The sequence below is a fragment of the Trichosurus vulpecula genome, chromosome 8, assembly GCF_011100635.1.
Source record: "Trichosurus vulpecula isolate mTriVul1 chromosome 8, mTriVul1.pri, whole genome shotgun sequence".
Taxonomy (NCBI): Eukaryota; Metazoa; Chordata; class Mammalia; order Diprotodontia; family Phalangeridae; genus Trichosurus; species Trichosurus vulpecula.
In genome coordinates, this window is record NC_050580.1 from 153,033,519 (window position 1) to 153,051,834 (window position 18,316).

Below are 18,316 nucleotides of genomic sequence, written 5' to 3' on the forward strand. Positions count from 1 at the left end.
GGGAAAAAGCACAGAAAAAAATTTTTTTGAATTAACTTTACAGTCCCATGAAATATTGAGCATTAATAGATCCTTGGTAGATAAGATATGACTATAAAATAATGACACTGCTTATTCAACGAACACACAACTAACACATCTAAATGACATTTTCTCTTAAAAGTAGTCACTTTAGGAAACTGTAGACTTTTTCTCACTCTGCTGCCTTTGTTCAAACTACTTTATGCATTTTTAAACATATCTTCAGCATTGGTAAATCTTATACCCTTGAGGATAGATAGAATTTTTGAAAACTACTAAAGGTAATTTATTGACTCATTCAAAATAATCATTTATTAAGTAATGCCTCTGTGCAGTCCATCCAACAAGCATTTATCGAGTACCTTGTATTTGCTAGGTTGATAACAGTGACAAAATGAAAATATATTCTGCCATCAAAAGACTTACATTCTATTGTTATGAATGCACAGCATATTCTAGACCCTAGAAGAGATAAAACAGTAAATGAGACGCAGTTCTTGCCCTCAAAGAAGTTATAATTCAAAGCTAAATCTGGTGCGAGGTGGCTAAGGTAGGAGGCTGGGATCAAGCTGGGAAATACTGTTACTGATCCAAAATGGGGCATGGCCATAAAAGTAATGAGACTAGTTTTTTGTGACTCTGAAAGCAATTCCACTAGAGGAGTTACAGAATGTTTTATGCAGTGACATATATCATGTGACTTTTCAAGGTGACTAAGGGATGTAACTTATTTAAATGTGAAAATTCTGGTATACTTACTTTAAAAAAATAGTATAGCTTTGTAGTCACATTTCCTTTTCTTGGGTAAATTACTCCTTTAACCATGAGGAGCAGGAGAGCAAGATTAAACAATTTACAAATAGTGGAAGAGCTAGAGCAATTGTATTTACTAGACTTCTAATCTGCGCTTCTAAGTCAGTCTTCACATTTCCCTCTCCTTTCTTCTAGAAATACAATATTTTTTCAGCATCAACAGCTAAATGGCTAAAAAAATCACAGATAAGAGGTCACATGGCAGTATCATTACAATATTCTTGTAATTCCATGATGTACATTTCAAGGTCATGAAATATTTATTAAGTACTGGACTAGGAATTAAGTACTTGACTAGGAATTCCCATTTTATAGATGGAAAGCCAAGACTATGAGAGGTTGCCTAATTTGACAGTTATTTCTGTAGTAATATATTCATTATATTAAAGGCATAGTGGTATGAATATTGGACTTAGAATCAGGAAGACCTGGATTCAAATACAGCCTCAGACACTAGCCATGTGATTCTGGACAAGTCATATAACTTCTTAGAGACTTAATTTCCTCACCTGTTAAGTGGGGATATTAGTAACATCATTCTCACAGGGCCCTCCCCCAGATAGAATGGGATAACATATGTAAATCACTATGTTAAAGTCAGCTACCTACTTATTTATTAAGAAGCCATCTGGTAAGTATTTTATTACTTTTAAGTATCAGTATGTACATATGTAAATCTAGATGATGTTTGTGTAATTGATGTTACTACAGAGAAAAATTTTGAAGGAAACTTTAAGAGGTTAGCAGTGGAACATTCCAAGGAAACAATACTGTCCATTTAATTGTCCATTCTAAATACAGCTTTTAATTGGATTACAGGATTATTTTTAGGTCAAGTGTTTTAATGTGGTGGGGGAGGAGGGATGGTTTGTTCTGCTGGATACAATTGTGAAATTTAGTACTTGTCTGTCTTAAGGAAATCTACCCTGCATGCAAATCTATAACTAGACAAATATTATTTCCTTTCCCAGCTTGCTCTTGGGAGGTTTCCATATCCTCAGGTAAGATTGTTCATTACTGCCGTTCGCCACTGTGACATTCATTCCTATGTATGAAGGTGCAGGGAGCAATCGTGAACATTTGAGCCACATACAAATAAATCTGTCCTGTTAAATTGAAAAGCGATATCTTAAAGGAGTCATTTAGAAGTCTCTATTGATTTTTGATTTTTTTTTTAGCTCCAGATTTTTTATTTTTCTGAGAGGGATAGAAACAATAATCATGCAGCTTCTTTGTGAGACTTTGGCATTGTTTTTTTTTTTTTCCCCTGAGCCTCAGTTCCTGTACTATATACTTTATAGTGAGAAGAAAAACCCCCTTTCCCTGATTTCTTCTTTGGGATTTTGAATTTAATTGAAATGGTTTGAATTGAAAAAAACTAAGGAAAGAATCTGGCTTAGGTCATTGTTTCAGTGTTTTGGTAATCAGATTCAATATAATGGGCACCAGATTTTATAAAGGAGTTTGATTTTGCACCTCTTCATGCCTTCTTCCCTATTCTCTGCTTCCCACTCCTTCATTCCCCCATTTCAGAACATAGATTCTTCAATACACTAACATTAATGACTAAATTCTAAACATTGCTTCAAGATATTTATTCCAAAGGTATGCGAGAACTAAAAATATAAGCCACATCTTAGTTTGAAAACAATTCCCCATTGCAGGAGGAAAAAATTAAGTGAAATACCCAAGGGGTGGAGGGGTGGGTGGGTGGGTATCGAATGAATAATTTGAATGTTTTCCTCTGGTTTACACTCACTGTTTTTCTGGCATCTTGGTCTGTACAGGCCAGAGTGCCTGGAGGCATGTCTGATTTAAAGGTGGTGTTGGTCTCTGCTCTTTAAGCATCTATTAACTTGCTATTATTATGCAAATAACTGTTGTATTACACATACTAATTTATGCGTGGTTAGATTATGCAGATGCATCACAACCGTGGTTATTGAATAATAGGATGGAGCTCATTCTCTTTACCATCTTTATAAGCTGTTTTAAACAAATTCTCTAGGCACCCATGTGGGAAACCTCTTGTTTCCTGTCCTTTTTAAAGCGCAAGCTGTCTGATGGCTAGGAGAAACCATCCAGGTTGTTAGCAGGTTGTATCACAGTATTGTAGCCATCTTTTTCATGCTGGCCAGCTCCTTTGTGTAACCATAACTTCTTCTTTAAAGTAAATATTCAAAAGTTAGTAGCCTAACATGCATGCTAACACTAGTTTTAAATGAAATTTTAGCATACCAGTTCTTCATACTTTCAACATATGCATATATAATGTATAGCATGCATGTTATAGATTATGAATCTGGATTAAATTTCTAGCCAAACCTCAGGATCAGCAAGCAAATTTTAAATCATTTGTTTAGCACATTTTATTCCAGCTCTCAAAACTGAAAAAGAACACAGGGCTTGCATCCACAAAATTTGTGGTCCATGTTCCAAAGATGCCAAAAGATGAAGCCATTACTGTATGTTTGGGAGGCCCATGTTTATTTTAAAATAGACAATGAGCGATGACTGCAGGAAATTGCAGTGGCTGATAACTTATGAGACATGAAGAGTTAAAAGCTAAGACACAACTTTGAAAAAGGCCCTGTACTCTGATGTTGTATACATGGTAGCAATTCTGGGCTATTGGGCACCTACTGGGCATTTTTTCTTAATGTCTAAATACACATTTACTTGATCGGTCAAGTGGAAGTTAGAAAATTCAAATACACTGAACTCCCTAGTTAGCACTGACCTTTATGCCAGAGTAGTGAGAAGCAGTTTTCCTTGACTCCTGATTGAGTGTTGTCACCAAATAGAGATTTTATTAGAAACAACCTTTGACACCATCAGGCCTCTTTCCCAGAGCTAAAGTTAAAAACAAAAACTTTGTCTCCTTGTTCAAAGCCAGCAATGACTTACGCTGTGCTTTGAGTTGACAATTTGAATTTTACTAATTTGACAGCCTTATAGTATAATGTCATGTAGGCTAGAGGTGGGGGGTGGGGGGATGACACTTTTTTTTTCTCTTCTACTCAGGCCAAATAAAAAAATGTGACAAGAGTATAGTATTTATGCTTATTTCTAAGGCTAGACTATGCAATGAAAGCTACCTAGTACTTGCTCTGAAAATGTAGTAATTGAACATGCTTAGCCAACACAACTCATTCTACGGGTATTGTTTGTTATACTCATTTTACAGACGTGAAACTGAAGCCCAAAGAAGTTAAATGACTTGCCCCTATGGTCACAGAGCTAGTAAAGATAGGCAGCATTCAAATCCAATTCTCTCCTTACTCCAGACCCCATCATTGGATGATGTCTGATATTGAAGATTAGCAGAATGGCTTTGTGGGCAAATGGTTATTTATGTATAAGAACTACTAAGAGCCCCAGATCCATGAGTGTGCAAATTGAGTCACTGGCAGTGATAGAATCCAAGTCCTGACTCCTTTTGGGACTGACTACTCCAAGTATTGATTGATTCCTTGACTCCTGACCTCCTTCAGTGACTCTTCCTTATCACATACACTGATTCAATCTTCTGTACCCCTTTCTGTATGAAGTTCCCTGTATATGATCAGGTATGAAATAGCCTTCAGAAAGACCGCTCTCTTGCCTGACCTGTCAGAAGATTCTACCCCAAATCCTGCTGGTTTAGAGCTAGACCATGTGGGGCTAGTAAGGAGAAGGGGAAATCCTTTCATAATGATAGTCCCAGGAATAGAGAGAAAATCCCTGAATTTAAAGTGACTATTGAGTGACCCAAGGGAAAAATCTCTTTAGATTCCATCTTTACACCTTTCAAAAACATCCTGAAGCCTTGGGTCCATTCCAGAATTCAAAGATTAATTTGAATGCCACTACCATTTTTTGCTATCCCGATATTTTCAAGGTAGTGTCTGAGTTCTTAAATATTTCATCAATACTGCATAGGGTTTGGGTATAAAAAAGTCCCTTTGAAATGTGGAGTCCAAAGGACTACAAATGAATAGATAATAGCAATGATAGTAATAGCTAATATTTATATATAGTGTTTTAAGTTTTATAAAAGGTTTATACATACATTGTCTCAGTTGACCATCACAACACCCCTGTGAGAGGTATTACAATTATTATTATCTACATTTTACAGAGGAAAAAACAGGCATAGAAATTTTAAGTCACTTGCCCATAAGAGTTGGAGGCAGGATTCAGGGCACTTCATTACAATGTCTAGTAGTTTATTTTAATTAAAGACCTTTGCACATTTTGAAATAGAATGAGACGTCCTTTACAGTAAAAGTGTCCAGCATAATAATAGTAGTGTGAGTGGTCCAATGAACCAGGTCTACTTCTTCTTGTCATTTTTTTCTCAGATCCCTTTAATCCGTTTAGCAGTGACAAGATACAGTATCATTAACCCATTGCCCTGTCTCAACTTTGCATCAGATTAGGCCATTCCTAACTGCGATATTTTTCCACACCATAATGAGAAGTCTTTTCATCCAAAGTGGCTAGGAAAAGTCAGATTTGGCTTATGCATTGGTCCAAGCCTGCTCTTTCCCAAGGCAGGGATAGTGACTTTGTGGCCATGTATAATATGCTAGTGGCCAAGGGGAGTGGTCTGGAGAGAAATAGAAAATATCTTCATCTTATCAGAGGGTTAGATATGGTTCAAGTTGGGCAGTTGGGAATGATTACTTATACAAGGTCCATGCCCATACCTTTTTTTTTTTTTTTCCAGATGAGAATACAGCTTGGGCTCGACATCAGATCAGGTCATAAGATTTCAGTTGATAGTTAAATTTAAAAACCTGTGTTCTTCCACTTAAATACTTGATCTTGGGCCTTGACTCTTACTCTGTAACCTCCCTGGATCTCAGTTTCTTTACCTATAAATTGAAGATGATAATATATACGTCACCCAAATCATGGAGGTGTTGTAAAGATCAAAGAAGATAATGAATGTAAGGTGCCACATGGCACCACACTGTTAGTTCCCAACTTCACATTCTACCTAAATTAAGGTCAGCAAGGGTCCACTGAGGATTGTGAAGATTTGTAATGTAGAGTGGACTTGCTGGGGCAAAGCACTCCTCTTCTCTCAGCCTCAGCAGCAGTACCACCTGTGTATTCCTTCTGCCAGCAAGAGTATACCTGAAGATGCTCCAGCTAAGCATTGGTTCCCTACAGGTGGTAGCTACCACCATCTTTGCTTCCTTACTCCCAGGTCTCTAAATTTCATGGCTCAGTCCAGCTATAATTTTTAAAATGTACTTTGTTTAGTGCCTGACAGAGAAGTGATAGATTTCATATGCAGAATGATTTATTTATTTTTGAATGCAGCCAATGTGAGAATTTTTTTTTTTGCTTTACTATGCACATTTGTTAGAAAGGTTTTTTGTTCATTTTTTTCCTTTCAAAATGGGAATGGGAAGAGGTAGAAGGAAATGAAAAATAAACACCTATTAATTATTAAAAATAAAAATTTGATTTAAATAATAAATATGTAACATTTAACATGTAGCTTTAAAAAAATTATCTCCTCTCTCCCTCTACCCCCCATTCCACTTTAGCCTTTCAGTTAGGCCTTCTTCCCTGACCTAAAAGAAGCCAATTATATAGATGAGTCAGGCTGAAGGTAAATGCTATTGTAGACAGTGATAAGGTTATCTTCTATAATCATATTTCTTCTGCCTTTTTTCCCATATATAGACAGAGTCACTCAGGAAACTGAGGAAAACCCATAGGATTAGACTTTGTGTGCTTATGAAGTATGCTTTCCAGTGGACCCTATAGAAAGTAATTTTTTTTTAAAAGGCTTAGCATTGTATGGTATTGTAGTTTCTTATGCAATTTAGTTCTAATATTAATCTCCAAAGATGTGCAGATCTGAAAAAGGACTAAAACTGTACAGTTAATCATGTCGATCCAAATTCAGTAGACTTAAAAAACATGATAGTGGGCAATGGATTGTTTAATGACAACACAATTTAGAAGAAATGAAAAGAATTGCCTGCTAACAATTGTCATTGTACATTCAGACCTTATCACAGTGCAGTACATTAGGATGCTAGTAAATCCATTAAGAAGGCATTCCCAAGTGATGGACTTTGTTTGACAGTAGGAAATTTGGAAAGTGAGAGGCTAGAGGAAAGTGAAGATAATCTAGACACAAGTGTATTTAAAGTACTTTTGTATGTATAAAAATATTTTTCTTCTTTTGGCTACAATTCCTGATCTTGGTTAATAAATTACATCAAAATGACCCGAAGTTAAAAAAAAAAAAACGGAAAAAATCTGAGCAAATAGTGCCCCTGGTATTGTAAAGCTTTGAATGTTTTCACACCCCATTAATTTATTACTTCTCTTTCTTCATCTTTAAATTTCATTTTTTTTTCAAAAATTCAGACTCCCCGCTGCTGCAGCGATTTTCATCTTGTTGTTAATTTTCCCTGCTCCATATGGAGCTCCAGACATTTCACCTGGAGGCTGTACTAGATTTTGCTGTAGTGATCGAACTTCCCGAGGCCAAAACTGTCATTTAGGGTTCCTGGTGCATCTGTCTGCGCCAGGCTTTTCACTGGCATGGGAGAGTGTGAATAACAAATTGGATGCACCTGAGATTCAGATGATTAGTGTGTTTTGTGAATCTCCACGACTTGTAAGCAGATAGCTCTGGGGGGGAGGGCTAAACAGCTACTGTGGGTGAATCTGTACTCACACCTTACATTTGGGGCTTTTCAGGGGAAGTGCAAACATCTAGGCAGTCTGAGCGCAGAGAGAGTAACAAATATTTCATCCTGCCTTGTCATTGATTAGAAAAGAGCCTTTAATTTCATTTCACCCCATGTTGTGATTAATTTGCATTCTTTGTCAGAAGTTAATGGAGTTTTTTATGGTTCACTCTGAAATCCTTGAAGACATCAGACTTGATCTGATGTTTATACAACCGCCAGCGGAATTTTTTCGTTTGATTGATGGCAAGCTTGATGTTATTCCAAACGGCTTTTTAAGCTGTTTTTAAGAATTATTTGAATAAAATGCAGGCAAGATATTGTTGTAACGATCAAGATTATCTGTTAAAAATCTGTTTCAAATAAAGAAGATGATAAGTAGGAAAAGGGATCAAAAAGACAAGAGAAATAGTGGATAGAGATGTTATTTGTTAAAGCACATAAGAATTGCATTCATATAAATTATTACAAAATATAGGCAAGATCATTTTTATTAAAAATCACCATCTCTGGCCAAATTTAATTGGAGTGAAGGTAAATTATCTAAATCTTTGGGAATAAAAATAAAACCTTACCACTCAGTGGCTAATTCCCATTTATTCTGCCAGTTTTTGCCAGCAATGTAAGAATTAGAAATCTACTATTCTTAACTCAAGGAGACAGGGCTGTCAGGCCTGTTAGCTGAACAAAATGATGACATATTACTTGTCTCAATAAAGAGGAATTCTTAAATCCCAGTGCAAGGAAAACATTAAGTGGATAACAGAGGATTTTAAAGAAAAGGCTTGCATTCATAATAGCATTACTATTGCCATGTTTTCCAGACAGTACAAAAATGAAAACATCCCATTGTTAAAAGGCAAAATCCCCCAATTGTTTACTGCTAATGGAAAATGCGTGTTCATCTCCAATACTGCTATATTTCAAAGTATGAGAAGAACTAAACTGTAGGTGGTGGCTGCTTCAGAACCCCCTGCTACTAACCAACGAAATATGTTTTGCAAATGCCTTTTGATTACTAATACCGGGGCCATTTGTTGGATTTGGGTTTTTTGCCCAGCTTCAGCAGATTCCTGCCTCATTGTAATTCCTGCTGGTGAGATGGACTCGTGGGTCAAAAAGCTACTTGTCTAAGCACTTCCATTTAAAACAGATTAATTTATTTTTGTTGTATTTTAAAGTTGGCTAAATAATTGGGTGGTTTTAATTGAAGTTGCTGCTTTCTGATCCTTGTATTAACGTGATCTAAGGTCTTTTTTTGTTATATGTAATCCATATTATTGACCAAATTTGCCCTGTTTTCATTTAAATGTAAGCAGCTTGTCAAGGAGAAAATATTTTGTTTCACTTGGCATGGAAATCAGCTATTTTAATGTGTTGTGAGTTGGGGTGTTATTTTTTGTTTTGTTTTGTTTTTTTGTCAATTGACAGTGTCTTTTAAACATTCATTTATTTGGTAGTAATAAATTAGACTCTGGATAGAGTGTTTTTTTGTAATAGGGGAAAATGTGTATCTTCTTTGAGTCATTTAAAAAACATTAAACATTTTTCAAATGCTAATGCTCAAATACTGATGTTTTGCATTTAATTATAATATCATAAAGACCTTAGCTAATATGTTAAATTCTTAATGTTAAAAGTTTGGTTTATAGTTTAGTAATATCATTTTACATTTTAAATTCAGTTTTTACCAAAATAATATCACTTTTATCAATTTGTTTATGGGTAAGCCCGCTCATATCCAAGTATATCCGTGCCAACCCAAAATGCAAATTTATGACTAGATGTTCTGACTTCTTGGGAAGCAGTTATGCTCAGAATAAATACTTTCGCCTGCATGTACTTTTAATGTTTACAACATGAGGCTTTCCCTTGTGTTACAAGGACCTAATTGTCCAATGTTTGGTCTTTTAAGCAAAGGGGGAAGAAAAATGGTAATCACTTCTGGCTTGAGCTAGAAGCAAAAATGGTAACCCACAACTTATTCTTAATCTCCATATGGGTTGATGGCTCATGTTTTAATTCACAGCCTCTACTTTTTGCCTTAGTTACTCAATATATATTCTTATTAATATATTCTTAGTGCCATGGATACCATAAGAAAAATCAATCTCATGGAGGAATCCAAGGGCCACATGAAACTATTCCATGACTAATTGTTTCTTGTCAGGAGTCTTTATTTGTATACGCCAGCTTCATCTTCCTTTACTTGTCAGAATGTCTTAGTATTTTAACGTATGGTGTTTTTGTTTTTTTTTTTTGCAGAGATATGAAATAGATTGCCTTGCAAGTCCTCAAATTAGAGCAGAAAAAATATTCTTGAGTCAGGAGGAGTCCTTCTGAGAGAGTAGATAGCATAGTTATGTAAAATTTCCCATTTGTCTTCATTTATTCTTTTTAGCATTCGAGGGTAGCTTGTTCAGGGATTCCCAACTCTTCAGGGCTAAGACCAGCCAGTGGTTTAATAGCACCTCCTGCATTGCTGTGTGATAGATACATCTATGTTTCTAAAGTTAAAAGTTAAATCAGTTTTATTTTGAGAATTTTACATTTCCCTTTGAGAGTCACCTTCCTATAGGGAATCCTTAGGGGACAGTAGAACGAGAGCATGGGATTTAAAGTCAGAGGATTGATGACCTCAAATTAGGTCCCTTGTATTCAAATTCTGACTCTTCTATTTCCCACCTCTGTGGCCTTTGGAAAGTGCCCTGCTTTCTCTGAGTCTGTTTCTTCATTTTTAAAATGAGGGGATTGAACTTGATCTCTAAGGTCCCTTCCTGCTTTGACTCTTGAAATTTGGGCCTCTTTGGGAAACCTTCTTTTTTTGAAAATGTCATAGCAGGTAGCTCAGAGCTACCAGGAATCTCCTGCTTTTGAAAAACTGCTTGATAGCATACCCTGACTTGGTCAACATACTCCAGCCCTGCTTTGGGTAGGCCATTCACCTGGGATAGAAAGATAAACATATTTGATCACAGAATTGGCCTGAGGGCTGAATGTGTTAATTCGTGTAAAAGCACTGAAAATCATAAAGTGATGAACAAATACTAGGCAGCATTTTTATTACTTATATTTCTATAAGGTGTTTTCCAGATGTGGCATTGATAGCACATGACTATTCTTTTCAGGAGTGGGGAACCTGTGACCTTGAGACTGCGTGTAGCCCTCTAGGTCCTCAACTGCGACCCTTTGAGTCCAAACTTCACAGAACAAATCCCCTTAGTAAAAGGATTTGTTCTGTAGAACTTGGACTCAAGTCAAAAGGTTTCACCCAAGGACCTAGAAAGCCACTTGTAGCCTCTAGGCCACAGGTTTCCCACCCCTGTACTAGGTAATGCTAAAATGGTTTATATCTCTAGCCCTTCAAAAGCTTTCTTTTATGATCTCTGGTTTGGATGTATCATTGATTAATCACAGTTACGTTATACAGACTTATCTATAGAATTTTTACATTTGAATGGGACAGTTTACATAATTGAATGAGGTCGTTTTCCCCCTTCAAGTTTGCATTTCAGAACTTCAGTTCCAGTGTGGTCTTCACACATGGCCTTAGCCCCTTATGACCACAGATTTAGAGCAGTCATTGAGTACAATTGCTTCATCTTACAGATGAGAAAACAGAAGCTCAGAAATGTTGAATGACCTTGCTTGTTATGACATAGCTAGAAAATGTCAGCAGGATTTGAACCCAGGCCTCTTGAATCCAGGTTCCCTGCTCTTTGCACCATACGTTCAGCTTATCTCATCATTATCAGGACTTGAAATAGGTGAGAGAGAGGACTCAAGATAATTTGAACCCAAATTGTGTCCCTCATAATAGTACTGCCACTCAGTACTGACTAGGAAAGAAGTGGGTAAAGTACTATCCCAGGATGCTCTAGGGCTTCCAGAAAAACATGGTGCTCACCTCTTCCAGTCACCCAATTTAAACACTGCTTATCCACAGTGGCAATTCTGAATAATCACCATTTGGTATGGAAGACTTAGGAAACTATGGAAACAGATGCTGATCATCACTTGGCTGACGGGCTGCTAGCCAGTCCGGGGCCAGCCTTTGAGGTGATGGCTCTTCAGCTCTTTTGCAATTCAGGTATGGTGACCTGAGGCTTGTGGATAACAAATCAGAAGGCAAGCTAATCAAACTGATGGAGAAATCAACATTTTTATACATGAAAAATGAGGAAGCATGGTGTCCCCTTGGAGCAGAAAAAGAAGGGTGGTGGTTCTGAGACTCCTCAGGTATTTACCTAAAGCAGGTCGCCTTGTTTGACTGAGGTTGTGACCAATTTGTTCATCAGAGACTTCTCGTCCCAGCCTAAATCAACTCATGGAAGTGCCGTTTCCAGGCAGCTAAGAGGGCCAGGGCATAGCTTGTTTTCTCTGTAGCATCCCTGGATAGAGACAAGCAGCTACTGCCAATAAAGGAGTGGAGAAGGTTGAAGATGCTGGGAAAGAAGAATGGTGTGGGGCTTATGGCATGAGGTCAGCAGGTGTAAAGCAGGCATAGCAGGGAGAAAAAGCACTAAGGCATAGTATCATGAAAAAGTAGCACTAATCAGAAGCCCTAGGTTCAAATGCTGGGCCTAACTTATTACTGGTGTGCCACTGGACAAGTCATCTCCTGTCTCTGTTCTTCAGTTTCCTCATTTAGAAAATGAAGGCGGCAATAATATTTACACTGTCTACCTCCTAGGGATGTTTTGAGTTACATTTTGTGAGCCTTAAAGGCTTTAAAGAAACACAGGAAGCTTTCATCATTGTCATCATCATCACGGCGTCAATGCACATGTAACCCTTGATCCTGGTGACTTTTCAGACATCACCGCCCCAAAGCTACTTTCCTTCAGCATCACGGTGCAGTTGCCTCCTGCAGGCGTTGTGTCAGTCGTGACGTAGCTGAGCAGGACTGAACCTCAGAGGTCTCCAGCTTAGGCCGCCGCTTCGCAGAGGTTTCCAGCTTCTTCAGAAGGTTGATCTCCCAGCCGTGTGTGGGGCCAGGAAACACTTAAGTGTCCAAACGAGGTGCAGAATGAAATCTTTATCCTCCGACCCAAATCCGTATTTGCCAGCTGAATATGACAAATACAACTGCTCAGGGCTATGCAGGAATCTAATCCATTGATGCTGCTTCTGTTTTCATTAGAGACTAAAACAGAAAGGAAGAACAAAGGGAAAGACACAATTCTCATTTTTTTTTTAACCAAAAAGGAAATGTACCCTTCTTTACCTCCAAAGCCCTGGCCTTGTAACATAATCTTGGTCGACCTACCCAAAAGGGTCAGAGAAGAGTGAATTTGAGGGAAATCCGTATTATGGACAGTGAATCAGAGAGAAGAGTGAAAGGAAGGCTTGCAGCAGGGATTCTGAACCTGGGTCTATGAGTTTGGGTTGTTTTTTTTTTTCACTATTGTGAGAAGAAGTGTATTTCAGTATCATTGGGTTCATTTGTAATCCTATGTATTTGACTTTATGCATTTAAAAACATTTTTCTAGAAGGGATCCAAAGACTTCCCCAGATTGCCAAAGGGGTCTGTGACACACAAAAAACTGGTTAAGAACCCCAGGCTTAGAGGAAGAGAGGACTGGGGTATAGAGTTAAATCTTGCCTTCTTGATACTCTCACCGTCTGATTTTCTGTTATTTAATTGCATCATTCCTTTTTGCATAAAAAGAAAAGCAGATAGTACCAGTAAAAGGACCTGACTTAAAGACCTACTCTATCTTCAGAAGAGGTATTATATGGAACAATCCTAGCCAAAACCATCCCCAAGCTTTAGCAAATTTGGGCAATTTGAGTTGGGCTTTAAAGAATAGGTAAGAAATTTTAAAAACCTCTGAAGTAGAGGAGCAAGCACACTCCAGACATGCTGAAAATAATAAGCAAAGGCACAGAATTGGAAAAGTACAAGCGGTGATGGAGATCGGGGCAAGAAAATAGTCCAGCTTAGTTTGTCATTTCTCTGCAGGGCTAAGGGACCAAGTGGAGCTAAGCAGTGATTCAGGGAAGAGTAGGAATATAGCACCCACAAAGCATTTTACAAGTAGTATCTCATTTGAGCCTCACAACAACCCTGCAAGTTGGGTGCTGTAATCATCCCCATTTTATACTTCAGGAAACTGAGGCAAACAGTTTCTTGCGTTAGGAGGCAAGGGAAGCAGAAGAGAGCAGTAGAGTAGAATACATAAAATTATAGTCCTAACCTGGGGAGGGACCTTAGAGGTCATCTTATCTAAGCCCCACCTGAAGCCTGACTCTTCTGTATGACCTCATTGACCAGCAGTTGTCCAGCTTCACCCTTAAACCTCCAGTGACAGGGGACTCACTGTTTTCAAATGAAACTTTTCCACACCTCAGCAGAATTATCAGAAGACTTCCTGAATATTGAGCTGAAATGAGCCTCCTTACAGTTTCTGCTGACTGATCCTAGTTCTTTTCTGTTACCTTGAGCCAAGCAAGGCATTTAACTTTCCTGTGCCTCAGCATCTTCATCTGTAAAATGGGGATAATATCTGGCCTACCATACCATGTGATATTTTGTGTTGTCATCATCTAATTGGGTTTAAGTGCTAAACTCCATGAGGGCAGGAACCCTCTCTTATCTAAATTTTGTGTCTCTACCAGCATACAGCCCAGTGCTTTAACTGCAGGAGATGCATGATAAATGTTAGATGGATAAACGAATGGCTGTGTCCCAAGCTTCCATTCAATCGTGTGACAAATGTTGGAGGAGCTAGTTCTATGTATTCCCCAAGTCCACTCTTCCTTCCTTTACCCAGTAACCCTAATCAGCCGCTCCACCCTTTGTGAAGATAGGAAAGAGATTAACTAGAGCTAATCTCACGTAATCTCACGTTCTCTTTTTCTTATACCTGTAGTTACCACAGCTGCTGAGGTAGAGGTCTTGTCTGTAGTTCTGTAATGCTGACACCAGTCCGAGGCTCCCTGCTTTCCCCTAGTGACAGAAGTTAGGTTTTTCAAAAGCATTTTGCTGTTCCTTAAAAGATAGAAGGCAAACTAAAACGTACTTCAGAAGTGGCAGGATTGGGGGTTTACAGACCCTGGGAATCTTATCTTAAAATAGCCCTTTAATGTACTCATAGAAGTTATTAGCCTATTTAGATGATCATACACTAGTTCTGGAAGGTCTTTATAAGCAAACAGAAGTAGAAAGTTGCTGCAGTGTTCCATCTATATTAGAAAAGATTCCGAGTCGTTTGTTTTCAGAATTATCTAGATTTTTACCTAAACTATCTGAATAATTATCATAACCCTCTAGTCACTGCAATGCCAAAATTTCTGTGTAAATTCAAAATATACATGAAGTGTGAAGAGGATGATGAGGTTTAGGAATTGGGTCATCTGGAAGGAACTCAAGAGGCAGATATTCTCCTAGTCAAGAGGGCTTTATTGACACAAAAGCAGTGGGCTAGTCCTTAGGGGCACCAGCAGCTTGGTGCAGGACAAGGCCTTGCTTTTATACACAAATCTTGGGCACTCAGCCAGGAGTGGAGTATACTTCTGCATGGGCAGTTAATCACAGGGAAGGGGAGGCAGGAAAAAGGAAGCACTTGTGTCTTGTTATCAGGTAGAGGCACACTTGCCCCTCCTCTCCCTTACTGGGCACATTTGGGCAAGGCTCTCATTGTTGCTAGGCAGAAGTCAGCCTCATCAAAGTGAAAGTGCTAGAACTAGCAGTAGGCTTTTTTCCAATACCTTGCATATAGCAGGCACTTAATTCTTTTGGATGAATACACAAAGGAATTTTTGTTGGCTCACTATGAAACAATATTGTAAGACCAATGGGGGAAGAAACCAAATTCAGTTTTAGGCCATATTTATAAAACCATAGTATCCTGAATGAAGTGATAGGTTCACAGGTTAAGCAACATCTGAAGTAGTCTGTTAATTCCAAGGTATCAAATTTTAGGAGTGTCATTCATTGACAAATAGGAGTATGTCCAGAGGATGGTGACCAGGAAGGTGATGGATCTGAAATCTATATTATATGAAGCGTTGTTGAAGGAACTTAAGAGGATACCTAACCAAGAGAAAGCTTGAGAGAGGGCAGACATGATAGCTGCCTTCAAATATTTGAAGAGATGTCATGTGGCAGAGGGATTTGAGGTCTTCTGTGTGGTTTTATAGGGCAGCACTAAGCCAATAGATTTCAACTCATATGAAGAACTTCCCTATTTAGATTATTTAACAGTGGAAAGTGCTGACTTCTAAGATAGTGAGATCCTTATCACTGGAGGTGTTTAAGCAGAAGCTGAATGTCTGCCTGAGGCCCTGTGTAGAGGGCATTCCTGTACTGATCTAAATGACTTCTAACCTTTCCAACTTTAAGATTCTGTGATTCTATCTTTCACACATAGAATTTTGATTAATAGGAATGGGAAGTAAATCATAGCTGTCTCCTATCTGGCCTCCAGAAAAATTCTTCCTCTCCACCTCCAAAATTTAAAAAATTAGTCTTTCACTGAGACTTGTTTAACCCTACTGAGTGGTCAACAGGCCTCCCTTCCCATAAAAGGCAGTCTTTTGACCTACCTTTCCTCCCCCATCCCCGATGATTTTACTTTAACCGGATCTTGAAATAAAAACACCCTTTTGGCTGATGTGATGAGAGATAAGCTTTCCTTCTGCAAATCTGTAAGATCTTAAACCAGACGGCGTTCTGCAGGCTCCCTGGCCTGGACCTTTTGACACGGGAGAGCAGGTTAATTTTGTGATTCACATTGATCATTTTGATTTGTGGCCCACAAGCCTGACTCCTCCTACCAAACCCAGCTCTGAAAATAAAGGCTTCCATCTGCTACCCAAAAGGGTAATTTACTGTGGGTCCACTGCACCTACCTATCTGGGCTGGACCGCGAGCTCCGTCAATTTTAAATACACAAAGGATGAAAGAGTACAGGGAAGCAGTAAGGTCTTTTTGTTGTTCACCCACTAGCAATTCCAACAAATGAATAAGGTTGCAGAGTACCTCGATGCTCCAGCTGTTGTACTTTGTGTGAAAATGCATTGTCCTTGATAACTGGGGAAACAGTCAGAGCCAAGTGATCTAATTTATTGCTGTGCTGCCTTTCTGAGCCGTGCCCTCCTCTAGGCTGTCAGCCTGGCCTTGCAGAGTCTGGGCATTCTGGAGCCTTCCCATCCCAGCCCCCAACCCCTCCTGTTTGTTTACTTTGGGGATAGCTAGCCTTCAGTCAAATTTCCTTCCTCACAGCCCACCCCCAGCTGGGCTATAAGGTTTCAGAAAGAGGGAAGGGACCAGTTAGTGGCACTTAGAACATGCAGATTTGGGTGGTTTGATTCCTGTCAAGTAGCTTCCTACTCCATCTTCCTATAGCTTCCAACTATGTCCTCCTGTGACTTATTTTTGTTTTAGGCATTATTCTAGGTAAGTTAATAGACTCACAGAAGTGTTAACAGCTTGAAAACCGCTACTAGGCTTATTTAATAAAGAAAAATGCTGATTTGCAATAGAGAAATGGAGCTACAAGTGAATTACACTGTCATCTTTAAATGAGTAGGACTCAAAATATTATTTATTTTATCACCATAATGAATTTTGTGCCTATAACTTAATAGAAATATTTCCATTTCTTTTAGTCATTCTTCTATTCCTTAAGAGAACTAGCTCTGTAATTTAACATTTTCATTTCTTTTAAGTATCACTTCCTCCACTTTTTAAAACAGGGTTTTGTAGCTAGAATTAACAGAACCGTTTTTAAGTTGATTGTTCTGGGCAATAAGTGTTCCATGGTTCTGTGAATGGATAGGTTTGGGGGAAAGGAAATGAGTGAGTTTAAAGGTTTGAGGGTTTTTTCCCCCCACTGTTATTACTGCAAGCCCTAACTTGAGAAGAAATGACCAAGCACATTGGAAACCCATAACATCTAACGTAGTGTTATGCATGAAATTGATGCTTAAGAAATACTTCTTCAGTGGAATATGCATGTTAGTTTTCACTTGAGGGGAAAGAATCTCACAGGTGGTTGTATTCAGTATTATGTTGAAGAAATTGTACCCTTGGCACAAGAAAGCACATGACCGGGAATTAGAATGCCATCTTTGGAGAGCCCTGAGAGCAAACGTAGTCTAGTCTCCTCTATTTTAAAGATGAGGAAAGAGACCCACACAAGTTAAGCAATGGGTCCACGGATGCCGAAGTTTATGGCAGAGCTAGGTTTCCTCTTCATAACTTTTAATAGGAGTTGAGTTTTTATCTTTGGTTTGGGGCCTTGCAGGGTTAGAGTCCTCTGTTCCTCCCCACAAAAAATTACCATAAGTGTGTTTTACTATATAGTCTTTCATTCTTCTCTTAGCAGTTTGCTTTTTTTAATAAGGTTCAAAACCAAGTGAAACTGAATATATTGCAATCTTCCCATCTAGGAAAAGAGCCTCACCTGAAGAATTTTGCCTTGAGTAAGCGTCTACACTTATGTGGTTATAAACAGATGAGGAGAGGCAATGATGACCTGTATACAGAGTTTATGAACAGGTCAAGAGAATTGAGTTCAAGTCTCAGTACAACAAATTAGCTACAAATCTTGCACAAATCTCTTTAACTTGTTCTGGCTTGCTTTCCTCATTAGTAAAACAACACAGTTTGTATAAATCATCTCAAGGATCTCTTCCTGCTCTAAAATTGCATCTAAAATTGCATACATGTAGTATATTAGAAACAACAGGGGCAGCTAGGTGGTGCAGTGAGTAGAGCACAGGCCATGGAGTCAGGAGGAGCAGAGTTCAAATCCGGCCTCAGACATTT

General features: G+C 38.4%; 1 protein-coding gene across 3 annotated transcripts in view; it reads left to right on the forward strand.

Annotated features, from left to right (window-relative positions):
- The window catches only part of MAP2K5 (mitogen-activated protein kinase kinase 5), a 283,285-nt gene that overhangs the window by 195,978 nt on the left and 68,991 nt on the right, over positions 1-18,316 (forward strand). For 2 of the 3 annotated variants that reach the window (XM_036736975.1, XM_036736977.1), the window contains one exon: positions 1,806-1,835. The exons of the other annotated variant lie outside the window; for it this stretch is intronic. In XM_036736975.1, coding sequence (XP_036592870.1) covers positions 1,806-1,835 — 30 coding nt within the window. The remainder of the gene's footprint in view (positions 1-1,805; positions 1,836-18,316) is intronic. 3 annotated transcript variants of the gene reach the window in all.